This window comes from Labrus mixtus, chromosome 3, assembly GCF_963584025.1.
Source record: "Labrus mixtus chromosome 3, fLabMix1.1, whole genome shotgun sequence".
Taxonomy (NCBI): Eukaryota; Metazoa; Chordata; class Actinopteri; order Labriformes; family Labridae; genus Labrus; species Labrus mixtus.
This window is the reverse complement of record NC_083614.1, coordinates 2,143,407-2,162,687: the sequence shown is the minus strand read 5'-3', so window position 1 is coordinate 2,162,687 and position 19,281 is coordinate 2,143,407. Positions and strand designations below refer to the sequence as shown.

Below are 19,281 nucleotides of genomic sequence, written 5' to 3'. Positions count from 1 at the left end.
TTTTGTAGTTCTCAAACTTTATTAAATGACAAGTTAGTCCTTCTTGGCGGCAGCCTTCCTCATGGCAGCCAGCACGTTGCTCAGCTCTTCTCTCTTTCTCTTGGCACGGATGTGAGTACCAATCTGAGGAAGAAACGGAGACTCAGTTCAGTGTTGGGAAAACTGAGATTTCTTTCTTCTAAGTAGGCAGTGGGATGTGAAATTAACTGCAAATGTTCAAGAGTACAACAAAAAGAGCACACACACACACACACTCTAGATTTATAAAGCTGTGTGAGAACAAGGCTCCATCAATACAATTAGGCCAGACAGTTATGCAACGTGCAATTATTTTGTATTGCTCCTGCAATTTTGTACAAAGTGCAATAAAAGAACAAATATCAACGAGCCTGAAAGCAATCATTCAATTGCTATTTCATTTTGTTTATCTCCAGGTTTTACACAATAGCTGTTTCCAACATGTCATCCCTGATTAAAGTTTGGTAAACTAAGGAATTGGCAGAACTCAATGTGAGAGTAGATGGTTAACTAGAGCTTCATCTGACAGTATGAACATGGTTTAAAGCAGAGAAAGAAATGTAGACCACATCAATGTGAGGAGCACTGCATGGTCATTTACAGCGGATAATTCCACACATTCTGTTGTACAGTTTAAAGACTTTTGGAGGATGTATGTCGATATATAATGACGTACTTCCATGACTTGTGCAGCCTGATGACATTTTAACTTGTAGCCATGAATGAATAAAAACATTGAGCCTTTTGTTTTCACATCAAAATAATGTCTGCTGAATATGAGAGCATAGTTGACATAATGTTTTATTCAGGTTTGAGATGTGTTTATGGTGAATGCATCATGATAAAACTGCAGCTGACAGAATAATGAACTCACCCTCTTCTTAATGAACTTCAGGGCTCTCTTGTCCTTTGACACCTTCAGCAGCTCCATGGCTCGCCTCTCATACGGAGCGAACCCACACACCTCACGGATCATGTCCCGGACAAACTTGCTGTGTTTGGTCAGGCGCTGGAGAAGAAGGACGTGGTTTAAAATACAATCCACTATTTCAAAAGTTGAACCTTTTGAAACCCTAACAGATGATTGTGGTTGACATGGTACATATTAAGCTCTAAAGTTAAAGCCTGAATTGCAGCATGTAGACACTAAAACAGTCCACGTTCTTTGAACATGAGAAAACTGGCTTACATAGAATAAACTTTGATTTCTAAATGGAAATCTAAGGGATTAAGTAAACATTCCTAATGGTTAATAAAAACATCCTACAGTGTTAAAGAGACAACAACCTGCTCCGTAAGTTTTTTTTTTAAGTGAATATTTCTCAAGCGCCATTGTTGATGTTTCTTATTACCTTACTAGGCAAAGATCTAGTTTGCCATAACTGAGCAGCAACAAAACTCCAATGTCAAGAAACTGAGAACAGTAATTTTTTTAACACCAATAACTGATCACATTTGGTATCAAAGTTCTTAAATCAACTTTCAAAATAAACTTGATTCCTAAATAATTTACTGACAATTGAGTTCATCCATGTGTTTCTGATTCAAAATAGCATCAGCACTGAAAAAGGAAAACCTGAGAAACTACAGTCACCTTCGATCGCTCTTTAAGGTGCACTATGTAGATTTGGTGGTGAAAGTTGGAGAAGTGAAACAATTATGTGCTATATTTTCAAAACTAAATACACAAACTCAAAAAAAATGGGTCCCTTGAAGACTGTTGGAGCTTAAAAGCTACCACGAGTGTTACAGGTCCTCCACCATAACTTCTTGTGTATCAGTTTATCTTCAGTTACAGGGACCACATGTTCCTCTGAGTACAGTTTGTGAGTGTGAGTTATGAACATACCACTGTACACTTCTCTAACAACACTACATAGTGCACCTTTAACTGAGACACTTCAGTCGTACAGCAGGATGTACTCACCCCACGTCTGCGGCTGTGTTTTGGAGCGGTGACATTTTTGGTGACTGGATGGCCTTTGTTAAGGCCAACGGCCATAGGGTAGCGAATAGCCATATCTGTTGAAGACACACAAATGTAAGTGAGGGGAAAAACATGAGCTTTTTCTTACAACCACACATCAAGTGAAACAGTCACAACCTAACAAGCATATGACATTATGTCCTCAACTAACCACATCATCCAATAATTTCTACAGTTTCTAATTACGAGGTCTACAGCTGCACTTTACACAGCGCTGCATTCAAACTTCTGACACACTACTTTTTCTCCAAGAAAATCATGAATCATGACGTGCAGGTGCTGCATGGTATGGCTATTGTTAGGCTAAGGCTTTGCTAACATACATCAGTTCACTTTTCTTTTACTTTTTGGGGCGGCAGTAGCTCAGTCTGTAGGGACTTGGGTTGGGAATCGGAGGGTCGCCGGTTCAAGTCCCGGCACGGACCAAGTCCAGAAATTGGTCTGGTAGCTGGAGAGGCGCCAGTCCAGCCCCCGAGCATGGCACCCAACCCCCCCCCCCCCCCCCCCCCCCAGCCCAGGAGCGCCCGCCGTGGGCAGCCCCCCCACCCCGAGACCCCTCCATCAGTGCATGTCCATAGGATCCTGTTTGTGCATGTTTGTGTAGCATGTTAACTAGACAGAGTGTAAAAACGAATTTCCCCTCGCGGGATCAATAAAGTATAAATTATTATTATTTTCTTACCCAACAAGAGACAGTCTCAATTGTTAGGTTTCGTGTGGGGAGACTTTAAATCCGACGTATAGAAGCCAACGCTCAGGTATAAGCACACTGAAGCTTACGTTGCGACGTGAATTCTGTAGGATACCTTACAACAAAAAAACATCTGAAAGACGGGCTCCCCTGGCTTCACTTAAACACTCTGCATTAACACGGATCGCAGCTTGTGAAAATGACTTATTTCAATGGATTTCACTCGTGTTGTTGTAGCTTGGGCCAAAAGAAGCAGGCAGACTCGATGCTTTAACGCGGATACTTTGCTAAATGTCTTTTACACCAGTGGTACAATAATGATGAAAATATGTCTGGTTAAGGCAGTAGTTTAATATACTTGTATCTTTTTGGACAGAAATCTACGGATGGCGGAGATTATTCACGGGTTTAGCTGATAGTTGTCTACATTAAATTCATACCTGCTATCTGCGATGGCGGTCAGACCGGAAGGACTGTAGGAAGAGCGAAGCAGGAACAAAAAAGGTCTGACCCGGAAGTACTCGTGTAGCGTTATCAGAGCAGTGCTCCTGCTGGACTGGAGGTGTTATCATTGTTTTTTCTGTCCAAGATTAAATCAATTAAACATCTAATGCATTTTAATCGAATGAACATGTATATTGTTTTTACGTAAAAAAAATATATAACATGCCTCAATATGGTTTACTAGGGGTGGGAATCACCTAAGGCCCCACAATGCGATATTTCCACGATACTTGAGTCATGATACGATTTCATTCTGATTTTTTACATTTTGTGATATGCTGAGATTTGCGATACAAAAGGCCTATATTGCAGTTTAACTTTTTAAACTGCATATTATGTCTGCAAAAATCAAGAACTGTTTTGTCAAAAAAGAAACAATTCTCAGTCTATTCATCTCTCTTCAGTCTTTTCATTTCGACAAAAGGGGAATTCATTCCACAGACTTGCCAACACTGTGATCAAAGTTAAACCCTTTTGCAAGTCCCCTAACCTAACCCTTCCTTACAGAATCTGCATCAAGTACCTGTATTATGCTGCATATCTGCTGCTGACAGTTTCATAGGCCTACAGAATTTGTATTATTTCATTTCTTTAAGCTGAAATGGTATACCACAACTGTATGCTTTACAATAAGATGACACAGATACTGTAAGAATTTGATATTATGCAAATTCCTTAAATTTCATTAAACACATTTTGACTCATGGTCATTGTTATGGTAAACATTTTCAGACAAATAACTGAGTGGACAATAACTGAGTTTACATTTTCTACCTTTTTGTGCTAGCTCTAATTTGCTAACTCAACCAAAAAACATATCTAAAAACAATATATATTGGGCCTATGTATTTTCTTTGTTATCATTTTTCGCAAATTGAGTGAGGGATTCCTTGCAATATCACAATAACAGAGATGACAATGAATCTTCTGTTGGGGTATCAATAACATTTTGTCAAGGGTTCAGAGGGACTCTGCAGATCGAATGGAGTTTGGAAGTTCATTCCACCACCGGGGGGCGACAGAGGAGAAGAGTCTAGTCAGAGACTTAGGACCCTGTTGTGAAGGTTGGATCATTGGCAGAGCGTATCTCTATTCTATTTTATTTTTACATCCTTAAATTATTTCTATATTTCCTACTGCTGTATTGTGTTAAGAGCAACGGTAACAACTGAATCTCTGATCTGATTCTGACCCATGCTGTCAAGTTTTTAAGTTTTAAACTGATGGATATTGTTTTTTCTTTCAGAACATTTGCGTTTATATAATAGTTGTTATTTAAAAGGTGGTGTTCAAAATCAATCCAGAAATGTTTAACATAGTTACATTCCTATGAATAAATGAATAGTCTCTGAGCTAGTTTTAGAAAACAAACAAGATTCAGAAAAGTCATTTATATGTTTTTCAAGAAATCCATTTGTTGGTTAAATTACATGAATCCAATTTAAGTAAACTTCAGTGACTTTAGTGTTGATCAAATATTTGTTACAATGAGTCCATATCAGTTCCCAATGATGTAGAAAAAGTGATTATTCCAATAGTGTTTGCTACAAGGCGTTGCAAAGCAATAAATCAAGTGTCTAACAACATTTTTGTTACATATGTTGTCTTATCTTAAAAGTATTTAGAATCAGTCTTAAGTTGCCTATTGACTGATCGCTTGACACATACTACAGTTTTGTACTACAGCCTAAAATAACAGTATCAAAAACTATATAATATTCTCCTGCAGGTATTGGAATAACAGATGTCTGTAAGAACTATTTGTATGTATTAGTATGTGAGTAAGTGACCTTTCTCATTATCAGCTTAGAAATAAACACAATTCTGTTTTGGACCCATTTTTATATACAAATAAGTTGCTTGTTTTTATATTTTTTTATTATTCCATAGGCTATTACATTTTTGTGGGAAGAAGAAAATGTGTTTGTAAGAGGCTAACATAAAACATAAAACATAAAACATTGGGGCGGCAGTTGCTCATTTTGTAGGGACATGTCCCGGCACAGACCAAGTCCGGAAAATGGTCTGGTAGCTGGAGAGGTGCCAGTCCACTTCCTGAGCACTGCCGAGGTGCCCTTGAGCAAGGCATCAAACCCTAAACTGCTCTGGAGCGCTCGCTGTGGGCAGCCCCCTCACTCTGACACCTCTCCATTAGTGCACGTCCATAGAAGATCCTGTTTGTGCATGTGTGTGTTCATGTTCATTAAACAGAGTGTAAAACTGAATTTCCCCTCGCGGGATCAATGGTATAAATTTAAAAAAGCCTGTCTGTTAAACTTGGTTAACTGGAGAGGGAGTTTAACTTACCCTCCTCGCTTTTTACTTGCTTCCGTCCTGTCCGTTCCATACATCTGTTAACTTTGATTAAATAAAAATAAATATATTAATAGAGTTAGGTTACAGAAATAACTCACTGAAGAGTTTTTGAATAGTGATGCATTCACGTACTGTTGTACATATTTAAGTTCAGGCGTTCACCTATTGACATTCGTTCTTAACGGTTTGTAACAACAATTTTGATCGCTTATTTTAGATTCAGTAGGATATAAAAATAATTCAGGCTATAATTCGGTGACCATACATTTCTTAATTATAATGAAGTTATTAAACTAAACAAAGTGATGAGAAAAATCCACATCCAACCATCCACTGTCATCAATGCGAAAGATTGCAAAGGTTGTGTGCAGTATTCCATCCCGGAACACTACGTTATGCTATAAAATGTCAGAAAATGGTGCAGTTTCTATAACAATTAACATTTTTGTTAATAGGTAACGTTTCAGTTTCTTTGTTTCCGACTCTCCCATCATCCATTGCGAAACAGGAAGCGTCCTCTGCTTTTGGCGCGGTCCTAATAGCGGTGTCCGCCATCTTGGAAACACTGTTTGAGTCAACTCTCAGGGAGCCTGCACGAGTAGACTCATTTACACACATTATCTCTCTCTCTCGAAGATACACCGTTTTGTGTCTTGTTTCACGGACAATTCAGGTACATTTGTTTTTATTTGCTCACGGAGCGGTATAGCAAACTTAGGGTTGTGTAAAGAACCGTTATGGCGACTTCTACCCCAAGCCGCGATGCTGGCCGATCGGCGGCCTCGACACCTCTCTCCCCGACCCGGATCTCACGCTTACAAGAAAAACAGGATCTGCAGCACCTGAACGACAGACTGGCCGTGTATATCGACCGTGTGCGGTCATTGGAACTGGAAAACGACCGGCTGATGGTCAAAGTGTCTGAGAAAGAGGACGTGACTACCAGAGAGGTGAGACCAGTAAATAGTAATACACATGTAAAATCACTTAACGTGAGCTTCAGTGAATCATCCTGAAATTACGCTCACATATTGTTAAGAAAGAGTCAGTTGAAGTGCACACCAATAAATGTTGACAAACTATCCCTTACCAGTATAGTATTACATTATTTCAGCAACTGGCCATAAATCGACACTTACCTGATTATGGTGACAAATCATCTTAAGTTAATCAGCATTGATGGAAGTACTTTTCGCTTTCACACTTTTATTTAAATACATAATATAACTTTACATATATTATTACATTTCCTGTCCGCATGTGACGTAACAGGACGGGGGATTGAGCGGGTGGTTATGCGCGCCAATTTCTAAATATGACCTCCGGGTGTTTTGGTCCCTGTTTTCATTATGACATCGTTAACATAAGTCAATGTCTTATTACCTTGAAGCACAGCAACACCTTTTAATAAACGACACAAACTAAAGATTTGTGTGATTTCACTTGTGGTGCTTTTCTAAGGTTTCTGCTCTGGTGTGTTTTGGTTGTAAACTGATAGCATTTTGATTAACATCAATATTATCAATTCTTTTGGAGGAAAAAAGCAAGAAATAACTTTAAATGAACTCAAATGGCATCCATGGTGGCTGTGCATCTTGGTGTGTAAGATAGTGTTTGGTTTTACAAAGAAAAATCAATATCTGGTGAAGGAAGATTATGTTTACATGTCTTAAAATGAAATTGTACTGTATCACTCCTACTTTCACGGGTTTAATGGCATTTCTGACACTGTGATTGATAATAGAACCACTCCACCAAAATGCTCTTTTCTAAATTTAAAGATGTTGATCAGGAGCAGATTTAATATGAGTGAACCCATTTTCAAGTATGAAGATAGGAAGGCAGAACAAAACTTTGTTTTCAGCAATCCCGTACAGCAGCCTTCTAAAATCTGGTCAAATATAAAAATATATCGATGGCTATGTTTATTTATAAATAGTTGGGCTACATTGAATGAGTAGAGAAGAAATAATTAATGAAATAATAATGAAGATCCTGTTGTCTATTCTCATTCTGTAGGTGTCCGGCCTGAAGGCTCTGTATGAGGCAGAGTTGGCTGATGCACGACGGGTTTTGGATGAAACTGCTAGAGATAGAGCCAGGCTCCAGATAGACCTTGGAAAAGCTCAGTCTGAACTGGAAGAAGTGACACGCAGGTAATGTGACACTGTACACCTTTTCACTGTTCACATCATATTGTAAAAATCATCTTCTTTTTAGTGTAAGGCAAACCCTTGGGTCATTTGGTAGGGCGGGGTCAGTGGATAGTTTTTTAAGTAATAACTGTCGGGTCCTTCTTCTGTTCTTGTGATCCAGTGCCAAGAAGAAGGAGAGTGATCTTGCTGCAGCGTTGTCCAGGGCCAATGGTTTGGAAGGTCAGCTGAACAAAAGTGAAGCAGCTCTTTCTACAGCTCTAGGCCAAAATTCTTCTCTGACCTCTGAGCTGGCTGATGTCAAGAGCTTGTTGGCTAAGGTGGGTACTACAGCGTTTTCTTTTGAGAAAGGATCAGGGGAAAATGTGTAATGAAAACATTTGTGTGCTTGAAAGAAAGATTAGACGTAAGTGCCTTTTATTATATTTGCTAAATCTAGTCAACCCACTGCTGTCGGGAGCACAGCCTTTACATGTTTACATGGAGGGGACACACAATGCTCAGTTCTCTGACTACTGATGGTGATATCAGTCAGGATTGGAAACAGAAACCGTGGAACCATTAAGTTGCACAGGAGGGGCACCAACCAACAGAATTGAGGATTGTATATTAGAATAAAACAATAAATCTACGTTCATTACATACCATAATAACCCAGAATACAGTATGCCAGTATTTTGGTTTAGTCATTTCAGATTTTTCTTCCACAGCTTGCATATGATGGGTGATTGCTTATGCTCATGTTGACTTTTTGTCTTGTGTTGTTACCTGTTTTATAGGCAGAGGACAGCCATGCTGTTGCTAAGCGCCAGCTGGAGGCAGAGACGCTGATGCGTGTAGACTTGGAAAACCGCTGTCAGTCACTGAGTGAAGACCTGGAGTTCAGGAAGAGCATGTTTGAAGAGGTACAGTGTTTGTATAAATAAATAATAAAGCACATATTGTTGAGTTAAAGGAATCCAGTTTCAACAATAGCTTTGTCAAAACATATCAAATTGCCTTTTTTCTTTAGGTGAAATGTAACTGTTGTATGGGTACATGAAATCAGTCATAGGTCCCTAATCAAAACGGCAGACTTTCTGATATTGGCAAATATCGTGTCCATATCCAAAAAATATAATTTTTGTATATTTTGTATTTCATATACAGTGTATATATATATAGATATATATATATATATATATATACATTTTACTGATTATATGTTCTAATAGTACATTTTGAGTGTTTTATTGAATGGCTTTGCAGAACAGTCGTTACATTTCACTGCACATCTGTATGAGCATGTGACAAATTCAAATCTTGAGTCTTGAATCTCGATATCGTATCGTGATGAAACCGGTGAATTTCACCTCTGATGTACAGTATGCAATCTCAGGGCTTGAGACTAAGTACTTCCCGTCATCCCGGGGACGATTCAAAATGTTCTTAAGACGAATGAAAATCTTTCCCCAGTGCTGTGGTTTTTGTGCATAATCGAGTGAATTGGCTCTACTAAACAGCCACGGTAGAAAACTAATGAGCAATTTGAACCCCAGTTTACTTCTTGTGCAACTCTTAGAGCCCTACATGCTCACTGACACAAAGAGCGCCCCGCCTCCTCCTCGTGTCAGAGCTGGTGTCAGTGTCTACAGTGATTCAAAACCAGGTCCAACAATCCAGTTTTAAATTCACTTCACTGGCTTCCAGTGTTTTAAGAATTTAAAACTCAAGTGATCCCTTTTAAAGTTTGAATAGGGTCAGCACCAGATTACAGATTAACCTCCTGACCCCCTACGAGGTTGAGATCGAGACAGAGGAGCATGTCCATGCATACAGACAGAAGAACAAACTGGACTTAAATAAATGGTTATTTAATGTTGGAGCCTGATGTATAAAAAATAAAAATAAAATAAAAAATCTGTAGGTAACAACCCTCAGGTTTATCAGAGAAAATGACTGAACTGTATCTCTGTGACAGAGTGACAGCTTCCTTGTAAAACGATCCTCTGGTTGAGTAAAAGTTTATAAGCTATAATAAAACAATAGCTTAAAAAGACAAGCGAGAAAAGAGATGGAAATGCAGCAGTCGAATATGGGGTCAAACTTTTCAAACTCCGCCATCTTTCTTCTTGTGTTCAGGAGGTGCGTGAGTCTCGACGTCGACAGGAGCAGCGGATAGTTGAGGTGGACTCTGGAGTCAGGCAGGACTATGAGTTTAAACTGGCGCAGGCTCTACAGGTAAGCTTCAGTTGTCACTTCTATTGTGCGTGTGTGTGTATAAATTAAAAATAAAAGTGCTTACCCCAGGTCTATCTATGAAATGCCCAGAAACTTAGTTTGCCTGTGAATTGCAATTTTGTGGCAAATGGCAAAGCAACATGTCATGTCTGTTTATGACCATATCTCTACAACATACGTATGATCATGTTTGGCTCGGTCTTTAAAACAAATTAATCCATTTGTGACGACTATTATGTGACAGAGGTCTTTAAAGCTTAAGTGTTTAAAGGTCACCGTATAATGCAAAATGACTTTGAATGTCAGAAATTAAATGATCTAAAAACAAGGCAGTATGAATTTCAAATGTGGGCGATAAGTTTGCGAAAGACAAGGTTTGATTTGAGAATTAATCAGGTTTGTGTTTTCCCACAAGGACCTCAGGAGGACACATGATGGACAAGTATCTCTTTATAAGGAAGAACTGGAGAATACCTTCCAGGCTAAGGTGGGAAACATTCTTTTTTTTTTCATCTTTCAAGTGAAAAAAAAGTGGTAGAGTGGATATATATGCTCTTTATTGTCATTGTATAAAAGAACAGACATGTATAACAGTTCAGTGATGTCAGCCTGAGGGCAAACCTCCAGTCTTCCCCAGTCCTGTCTTTTCCATACATCCTGAATATGTAAAACGGTCCCTTTCTTACAAATAGTCTGTCTTCTTCTAGCTGGAAAATGCAAAGGTGTCCTCAGAGATAAATGACAAGGCAATGAGCACAGCCAGGGAGGAGCTGCTGGAGTCCCGTACCAGAATAGAGGGTCTTGGATATCAGCTGAGTGCTTTGCAGAAGCAGGTAATGTATAATGACACCTTTACACACTCATTTTAGAAGTCCTTGACCACTCTCACAGTTATGCTGATGGTGCATGTGTGTGTTTGAATTTATAGATGGCTGCCTCCGAGGATCGTATCAGAGAGCTTGAGGAAATTCTGTCAGCTGAAAGAGAAAAGCACCGTCGTTCTATTGAAGGAAAAGAACAGGAAATGAGTGAATTGAGAGAGAGGATGAACGCTCAGCTCAGTGAATACCAGGAACTACTGGATGTGAAGCTGGCCCTGGACATGGAGATCAATGCATACAGGAAACTGCTGGAGGGGGAGGAGCACAGGTAACTCGCACACAACCATGACGTTCATCATTCAAGGAATACATACAAACATCAATGAATAAATATGCCTACTAAATGAACTTAAACATAACAGTCTTTTCCTAATACATTTTCGGGTTTCTTACATGTTTTCAGGACATCTATAGGCTTAACTACATGAGGGGTTTTTAAAGTCACTTTTTAAGTTTTTTGTTTGCCTTTTTTACCTTTATTTGATAAAGATAGATAAATTATTATTTATTATGATTTTATGAAGTTTAGTGTTTACTTATCGCTGATGAGACGATGTAGTTTCTACACAATGCAAGAGATGAGCAGAGGGACAGGGTTTTTGAGGGAGCATAGAGGGGAGGGGGTGGCCCTGCCTTTAACATTAATTTATCCTTTTGTCAGGATTTTAAACCGTCTTAATATTTAATATTTCTTGAAGTAGACATTTTATTGTGGCTATTGTTAATTTCTCATCAAAATGGCAGAAGGCTAAAGTTTGGACCTTGATGTGTCAATGATATGACTCAGGAAGTCATGGATAGATACTAACTTCTTGTGTCTGATGTGTTCTTTTTTTTTTTTAGACTGAAGTTGTCCCCCAGCCCATCAGCTCGAGTCACTGTTTCCAGGGTAACAGGATCTTCCAAGAGAAAGAGAGTGGAAGCGGAGGCTCAGGATGTGTCAGAGGGGGGACGAGGAGAAGGACAGCTGCTGGTGTCAGAAGAGGCCACAGCCAGTGGAGCAGTTACCATCTCACCTACTGACATGGATGGAAACGCAGTCACACTGACCAACGATACTGATCAGGTGTGAAAGACTGGACTTTGACTCAAAAAACAACTGTTTATTATTTCTCTAGTCTTTGCAGACGACCAGCAGTAGCTGAAAAAACTGAATTTAAGGGTATTCGAATGATCTGATTTTTCAGATTACTGCTGTTGAGCTATAAGTTTAGCCTCCTTGTTTGAGTGAATATGATCAGCAGTTTGCTTAGAAATTAGGAAGATTATGCACTTGTATTTTGAGCTTTCTTGTGTTTTACAGGACCAGCCTTTGGGCAACTGGAGGTTGAACAGACAGGTCGACAGCAGTGATGAGATCACCTACAAGTTCTCACCAAAGTTTGTCCTCAAGGCTGGACAGTCCGTCACGGTGAGAACAAAACATGTGAAACAGAGAGAGACAGTGTGCTGAATTCAGTGCAGCCTGCTCACCTTCCCTCCATTCTCCTATGGGAACTGGCACAGTCACACACCTGCACCTCTCCTATGTTACACACAGCATGTTTTTAACTGGTGCGACTTTTGTATTCATCTCATTTCAAGCCCAATGAAACTAGAAAAAGGCTCCTTTGGCCACTTACAACGGGTTTATTTTGATGCCAGACTTGAAACATAAAAAACAAAGCTTCCCCTCTGAATGGAGCAAACAAGGTCAACTCTGAAAAACAAAAACATTGCGTCCTTGTGCGGCTCCAGAGCCTCTCAACACACGTGAATGGAGTGTCGAGCCCCGGACTTATCTCACCCCTGGCTATATTAATAATAGAAATTCTAAAGTCATATTTACAGACTTATTATACTTATTCTTTATTTTTAAAGACATACAGAGGTGGAATTGTTTTCCTAATCACTGGAAAAGTTTGTGTGACATATCTTATAAATACTGCGGGCTGTTGCCCTCTGGTCTCCACTCTAACTGTGCGTAGCTGTTAGCACTGCTGTTTGTCATTTAGACACTTTCAAATGATGTTTCATATAAACGGCACAGTTTTTACCCAAATGAATGCGTAAAGGCTTATTTAAATGTGCACAACCAGCACTAGTGCAAAGAGAGGTTGACTCTGCAGCGCGGTCGGATGTATTTATCCGCTTGTGTGTATTTTGTGACGTAGACAGTTTTTTTGATACGTTTGCACCAAGTGGAAACCTCTGGCCTTGAAAAATGAAGCCAATGCAGAAGTGTAAAATCCTGCAGTTCGTCGAGTGTCCACTAGAGGCTGGCTGCAGAAACCCCTGAAGTCAAATGACTGGCAAAAAAAAAGCAGTTTTTACAGCATAAATAACAACATGAATACAGCCTGATACAAAAATCAAATAAGTCTGATTAGTTATTGTCATCACTGGCACACACTGTACAGGGGGTGATTAAAAAAAAATAAAAAATTTAACAGCTCCATTTTGATTTTGAAAACGATATGTGTTTTCCGTAGTTAGGGGCGTAGCTGACATGATTGACAGGTGAGTGTGATGTAATGGTTCATCAAGAGACATAAAACCCGAGTGCAGAATAACATCAGCACAGCAAGCTGCTGCAGAACAATATTTAAACGGAGGTATGCAAAGCTTTTGTTTTAAAATGAGACGTTGACATTACCAGCAGACATCTCTCTATCTCTCTTTCTTTTAGTGATTAAAAAATGTTGGGGAAAATACTTTAGTGGCCTTATATATATCTGGGCGTCCTGCAGAGGTATCGTCCATGTGTGGGAAACACTGAGTGTAGTCTCGTTCTCATTCTTGTGTACTCATTATCGCTAATCATCTCGTCATGTTAGCTGAGTGTATCGTCAAACCCCTAAAATTAATATTCAGAGGACTATATTGAAAAATCTTCGGAGTACTTTATGAAGCTTTACTGCATAAACAGTTCATTTACATCACTATATGATTACCTTCTCTGTGTGTTTACAGGTGTGGTCTGCCGATGCTGGCATGGCCCACAGTCCACCATCTGACTTGTTGTGGAAGAGCCAGGCTTCCTGGGGCACAGGAAATGAAATGATCACCACTTTAGTCAACGCTGATGGCGAGGTAAAGACATCAATGCTTAACTAATCAATATCGCTTTTGGCTTGGGTCACACAACAAGACATGACCTATTTAATGTTGTTGGGCCGGCTGTGGATCAGTGGTCGAGTCGGTCTTCTCTCAACCAGAAGGTCGGGAGTTCCAGCTCCTGCAGCTACGTGTCCGATGTGTTTCTTTTTTTATTCATCATCAGTGTATGAATGGATGAGTTAATACTGATGGACTCTTTACTCAGCAGCCTCTACCATCAGTGTGTGAATGTGTAGGTGTGTCCTGCGGTGTAAAAGCGCTTTGAGTAGTCAGAAGACTAGAAAAGAATTAAAGAAGCTCAAGTCCATTTACCATCTTTTCTGCAGGAGGTGGCGAGTAGGAGTGTAACCAAAACTCAGGTGGAGGTAGATGATGGAGAAGAAGAGGAGGAAGTGGCTCAAAAGGTTAGTATACTTGTTTCCTTCCTTCCTTGCCTTTTTAAAATAATGCATAATCAGTGTTTTTGCCTTTGTTTAAACAGCTTGACTTCTTTATGTCTATATTAGTTGCTTGTGTATGAAACAAATTTAGTTTGCAAACCTTTCCTAATTTAAGTCCTTCACTTGTGTTTGTAATAATGTAATAATTTGTGATAATGTGGATTTGTATTTAGTTTCCATTAGTTTCCCTCCCCCTTTGTATCGATGAGGTTAAAGTAAAAAAAGAGCGCTCTATGATGTATAATGCACCAGGTAGAACAACAGTAACTTCTAGATATTCTGTATATGTAAGTCTACACGTGTAAGGAATGATTCAGCCAAAGCTGAACATTGTGACTTTCATGATGGCTGGGTTCATTGAAGGGCTGTTGTATTGAATTTTAAATTGATTTACCACGAGATAAAGGGGAGGGGGAAATTTAATTTTTGTCATGGTTTATTTACATCAAAAAAAGCATGATCGTATATTGTTGTCAGTTGGTCTTACATAACACCACTAAAAGACCAAGGGCGTTTAGCCATTTTCCACTTTTTATCAGACATAATTCTCAGTTAGTAGGCTCCCTATAACACGAGTGGTGAGCAACAGCGGTGTGAAAATGGTATCAATGGGCAGCGAGCTCGCAAGCTAGGAGTCTGTGCTTTGCAACGTTCACTGCAGGCTGAGAGCTCGACTACCGTACTGTTGCAAGTAGAGAAAACAGACGGACTATAAGAGCGACACAAACTGAACGTTGTAGACTTAGCTAAACACGATGTAATCGTGAAGCAGGAAGAAAGCTTAAACTTGTTTTTCTCTCTGAGAGACATTTAAAGACAAACTGCGACTTATATTCCAGATTTTATGGTACTCTCGTAATATTCGTTATCAATTATTTTAATTGAAAGAGGACCAAAGAGGATAAATGAAATGGCACATTACATGATAATTGTGTTTGTTCTATCCACAGGGCAAGGCGTCCTCCAGAGAATGTGCCATCATGTAAAGCCTTGAAGTCGACGATTGGTTTGACATCTCCATTATATTCTATTCTCTAGAACTACTCAGATATGATCATGTCCATCGCATCACCATTTGGTGTTTAACTTTTAAAGACAGTATAAGACTTTAAGGACTCTGTAAAGCTGCCTCTGAAATACCTGGACCTGATTCAAACATCACATCATCTTTCTCTGTGAACACTGGATACAAACATCAACTGTGAGAATGTCAGCAAATTGTCCCGCCCATTTTAAAGTACCACGCTTTCCAAGTCATTGATTATTTGATTGGCTTCAATTCATTCTTAGTTGAAAGCTTTTTAGTTTCATCCTTTTTGCAAAGTAGAACACGACGTCTAAGGGTTTGCACAGAAGACCTAAAAGAACTTGATTATTGAGATAAATAAGATTCACTGTGTTCACAACCATCAGTGTTAAATGATGAAGTACAGATTTCAACAAAATATGAAGTTTTTTACAAATCCATCACTCTGACTAAAAGGCATAAAGGCAGGGTTGGTCATTTTCGAAAACTTCCAAGTAGCATTCCCTCTACTCCGTCTAACCCTGCCTTTAAATGTAATATTAAATTAAATGTATTTGGTTACGCAGATGGATTTTTCCTGGCTGCACATTTTACCTCTGTATTGTCTTTATATGGATTAAATCTTAAAGATCTGCAAATTATAGGCTGCTTGAAAAGTTTAAATTACTGATTATTTTGCTATTGTGAAAACTGACTTCTCAAATTCAGAGTGCAAAGTGATAATTGATTTGATGACAAATGTTAAACTTCATAGCTAAGAAAACGCTCCGTACCTTTCAGGCTCTCGAGGTCAGTACTTGGACTTCTGTCAGAATCCTGAGCACGTTACATGCCATGTGTTCCTTGATAGAGCTGTCGTTCTCAGCCACATGTTACACTCCTCTTTTTTAAGAAACACTACAGGTTTGTTTTGACTGACAACCTTTGAGTTCGGATGTCTTTTATAAAAAATATGTGGAGATCAGTTGTCTTTGCTGCCTTTGTGTGGACTTGAGGAGGGGGTTCTTAGTGAGGGAAAAAGGCAGTTGCCACTCAGTCCTCCTGGAAGCCCAACCATACATTTTAAAATTCAGAATAATGGAGCCATTTTTTTAAGTTATGGAATGAAGTTGTGAATCAGTCACAGTGGCCAGTTGATACTCGATTCTTTTGAATGAAGACCCTCAAGACGTTTCTCAAATCTGAGGTGCTACAACAAATCCATAAAAAACAGTCTTATCTCTTTCAGTGAAGGGGAGTTGTTACTTGTTCTAAAAGATAATTGTTTTCCTATTTTTGTCTCAGCCCAGTGCGCTCTTTGGAAGTAAGATCCCGTTTCCACCTAGCGTCTTTTTTTTTTCTGAGCACCAGCGTCTTTTTTCAGTTGTTTTCTTGAAGAAGAGAGCCGCCTGGAGAAAAAGCACAGCGCCCAGCGTCTGTTCTTCTGAGCGCTCTGCCTTATTTGTGCGGCCGCTCTGAGTGCTCAAGTTGAAAATCTTTAAACTTTTCAGAAAGGCGCTGTTGACGCCACTGGCGTTCTTTTCTAAATGTTTGATATTCCCCGTAGTTTAACCTTCTCGCTCCATGTCTGATCGGGAAATAAACGATCTGAAATATAAAACATGCAGTAAAAAGTAACGGAGCAGTGTCACTCATACAGAGACCGTTGTTTACAGACTGTTGTCATGGAGACAGGACGGACGTGCAGCGCTTTTCTTCTCAGAGCACAAACGCTTCATGCAAACGCTTCAGAGTGCACAGCCAGCGTTTTTCTGACCAGAAAAAATACCAGGTGGATACAGGGTCTTAGAGTTCTGCTTCAGGCCGCCAACACCTTCTAAACTATACGTGGCTCCCGGTCTGAGCCATCTGAGATGTTGACTTTCTGTGAACCTTGACCTGGGCAGAAGTTGCACTGACTATAGAGTTAGGAAACGCACAGAGGAGAGAACAAGAGACTGACCTGTAGGTGTAAATGTCTAAAGTACACTGCAGATGAGAGTTTCTGCTAACATTGACAAACAGACATGATCCTGTTACAGCTGTCGTAAAGGACAGTTTCCACCAAGCGGTCGGTTCTGTTCAAGACAGTTTGGTACCGTAAATCCTGATCTTGCTTGTGTTTCGAAAGTCAACCCTTACACATCACTAATTCACAGCGGCGAGATATGGTGTAGACCGCCAATAAATTCAACAAAGAAGAAGGTGACAGTAAACAAAAATCAATGATTGCTAGGAGGATCTGCATCTCCGAGGTCGTCCATGGGGGATATTTAAACATGGTGCGTTTTGTGTTTGTCCTTTATTACGGCCGTGCACAGGAAGTAAAGATTCTTCCAATCAACAGACTGCAGTGTTTCTAGCTCCAACCTTTAGGGTCGGGTCAGTACCCTAACAGAAGGGTGCCAAAAAATCGAGACTTTTGACAGTGGAAATGCCAATAAATGTGTACCGAACTGAACCGGACCACTTGGTGGAAACTGGGCTTTAGGAACAAGCTCATACCGTATTCTGTATGAAAGCAGTTTTAAAATTTTAGCTAAGTTAGCTAGCTCATGTTAGGTCGAGTTAGCTAACTTCTTTCATATGTGTGAGTTCTGTTGTTACTGACACCGAGCAGATTTCTCTGCTAGGTTAACGTGAGACAGACTTTCCCACATTGACTCTTTCGCTTGTTTCACAATGCGGAGCAGCGTCTCTGCTCCTAGAACAATGAATGGTCCCATTAAAGGCTTCAGTCAGAACCTGTGTGGGTTTGATTTTTTTAATCCTCACTGGGTTGCTAAAACTTTATGTGAAACGTAGCCTTCTGTTACAAAGTCTTCTGTGACTGGCTCTGTGGAAAATGCAACAGTGCCAGCATTTTTTAAAGTCCACACAATTCGAACAGTGGAAGCAAGACTTGATACTCGTGGACGATGTTCTGATAGATTACATTTTCTTTATATCGAGTGTTGCTCTCACAACTTGTCGGCCATTTGGGAAACACATTTTTCTTGTGCTTGTATGCTGTGCTTTAAACTGATAGTTGTTTTTCTATAGATTTGTGTCAATGTAATCAATTTGTTGAAATGAAATCTTTCATGTATTATTTTAGGATTTCTATGGTGATTAAGGTTTGGTGTTATTGACCTGCAAATAAAAATAAAACTGTTTCGGCCTTAAATGTATTTCATCCTGTAGTGACTGAGTTTCAAACCTAAACTTCACTAAGTGCAGGATATTGAAACTTGTTTTCTGAGCTGAATTTGGGAGGATGGGGGGGTATCCAATTATAGACAAGGGCCTAACATTTATAATTGCCATAACCTTCAATTTTTCAGGATTTCCCTTTCAACTGAACAGGAATTTTATAACACCGAAGTTTTAACCACTGGGGTCGGGGTGGGGGGTTGTTTGTTTTATTGTTATGTTACTTTTGTACACAATAAACGTTTTACATATACGTACGTCTGAGTGTTTTCATTCAACCTCTTCACTTTTAAGAAAAAGCTAAAGACCTATGACCTTAATGATGACAATAACGATGGTTTTGTTTGATAACAACGACTAAATATGGTTTCTATTCTGATTAGAACTCTCAAGAACAGCCGTCGATGTTGGGCTCTGCCTCTGGTCACTTCCTGTCAGCAGCTGTGCTCTGCCTCTGGCCACTTCCTGTCAGCAGCTGTGCTCTGCCTCTGGTTTTTCTAGAGTGAGATGGGGCCCTAGGCAAACATTTAATGGGGGAGCCCCTCCAACCAACGTTCATCACCATGACATTTCCTCTGCTACAGAAGAGACAACTTCCTCCAAGTCAGAGTGTTTTTTTCTGCGGAAAAGCCCAAGTTTTTTGCAGTATCTTTTCAGGGTCCTGATACTCATGACAATGTGACGCTGATGTGCCAAAAGAATGTGTAGTTTCATATCTGCATGCTGTTAGTAAAGCCCCAACACTATTTTGAAACCTCGTCAGACTGTTTTAAA

The 19,281-nt window shown here is 39.6% G+C and overlaps 2 protein-coding genes across 2 annotated transcripts; one reads left to right on the top strand and one right to left on the bottom strand.

Annotated features, from left to right (window-relative positions):
• Nucleotides 1-3,243, bottom strand: rpl36 (ribosomal protein L36). The gene is made up of 4 exons (XM_061028374.1): nucleotides 3,137-3,243; nucleotides 1,946-2,040; nucleotides 893-1,027; nucleotides 1-123 (listed from the first exon to the last, which is right to left on the bottom strand). The coding sequence occupies exons 2-4, from the start codon at nucleotides 2,036-2,038 to the stop codon at nucleotides 34-36; spliced, it is 318 nt and encodes a 105-aa protein (XP_060884357.1). The 5' UTR covers nucleotides 2,039-2,040; nucleotides 3,137-3,243; the 3' UTR covers nucleotides 1-33.
• A 2,809-nt stretch (nucleotides 3,244-6,052) lies between these two features.
• lmnb2 (lamin B2) lies at nucleotides 6,053-18,760 on the top strand. Its single transcript, XM_061028364.1, has 13 exons — nucleotides 6,053-6,466; nucleotides 7,536-7,672; nucleotides 7,833-7,989; nucleotides 8,449-8,574; nucleotides 9,791-9,889; nucleotides 10,305-10,376; nucleotides 10,597-10,722; nucleotides 10,818-11,038; nucleotides 11,614-11,836; nucleotides 12,074-12,181; nucleotides 13,723-13,842; nucleotides 14,196-14,273; nucleotides 15,260-18,760. The coding sequence occupies exons 1-13, from the start codon at nucleotides 6,254-6,256 to the stop codon at nucleotides 15,293-15,295; spliced, it is 1,716 nt and encodes a 571-aa protein (XP_060884347.1). The 5' UTR covers nucleotides 6,053-6,253; the 3' UTR covers nucleotides 15,296-18,760.
• Nucleotides 18,761-19,281: the final 521 nt, after the last annotated feature.

Excerpts from the sequence above, each read along its gene's own strand:
- rpl36 (XM_061028374.1), bottom strand. The coding sequence starts at position 2,038 with ATGGCTATTCGCTACCCTATGGCCGTTGGCCTTAACAAAGGCCATCCA. Across the intron at positions 1,028-1,945 it reads AACACAGCCGCAGACGTGGG|CGCCTGACCAAACACAGCAA; the intron begins GTGAGTACATCC and ends CTTCTTCTCCAG. Across the intron at positions 124-892 it reads TGAAGTTCATTAAGAAGAGG|ATTGGTACTCACATCCGTGC; the intron begins GTGAGTTCATTA and ends TTTCTTCCTCAG.
- lmnb2 (XM_061028364.1), top strand. The coding sequence starts at position 6,254 with ATGGCGACTTCTACCCCAAGCCGCGATGCTGGCCGATCGGCGGCCTCG. Across the intron at positions 8,575-9,790 it reads GGAAGAGCATGTTTGAAGAG|GAGGTGCGTGAGTCTCGACG; the intron begins GTACAGTGTTTG and ends TCTTGTGTTCAG. Across the intron at positions 11,837-12,073 it reads TGACCAACGATACTGATCAG|GACCAGCCTTTGGGCAACTG; the intron begins GTGTGAAAGACT and ends TGTGTTTTACAG.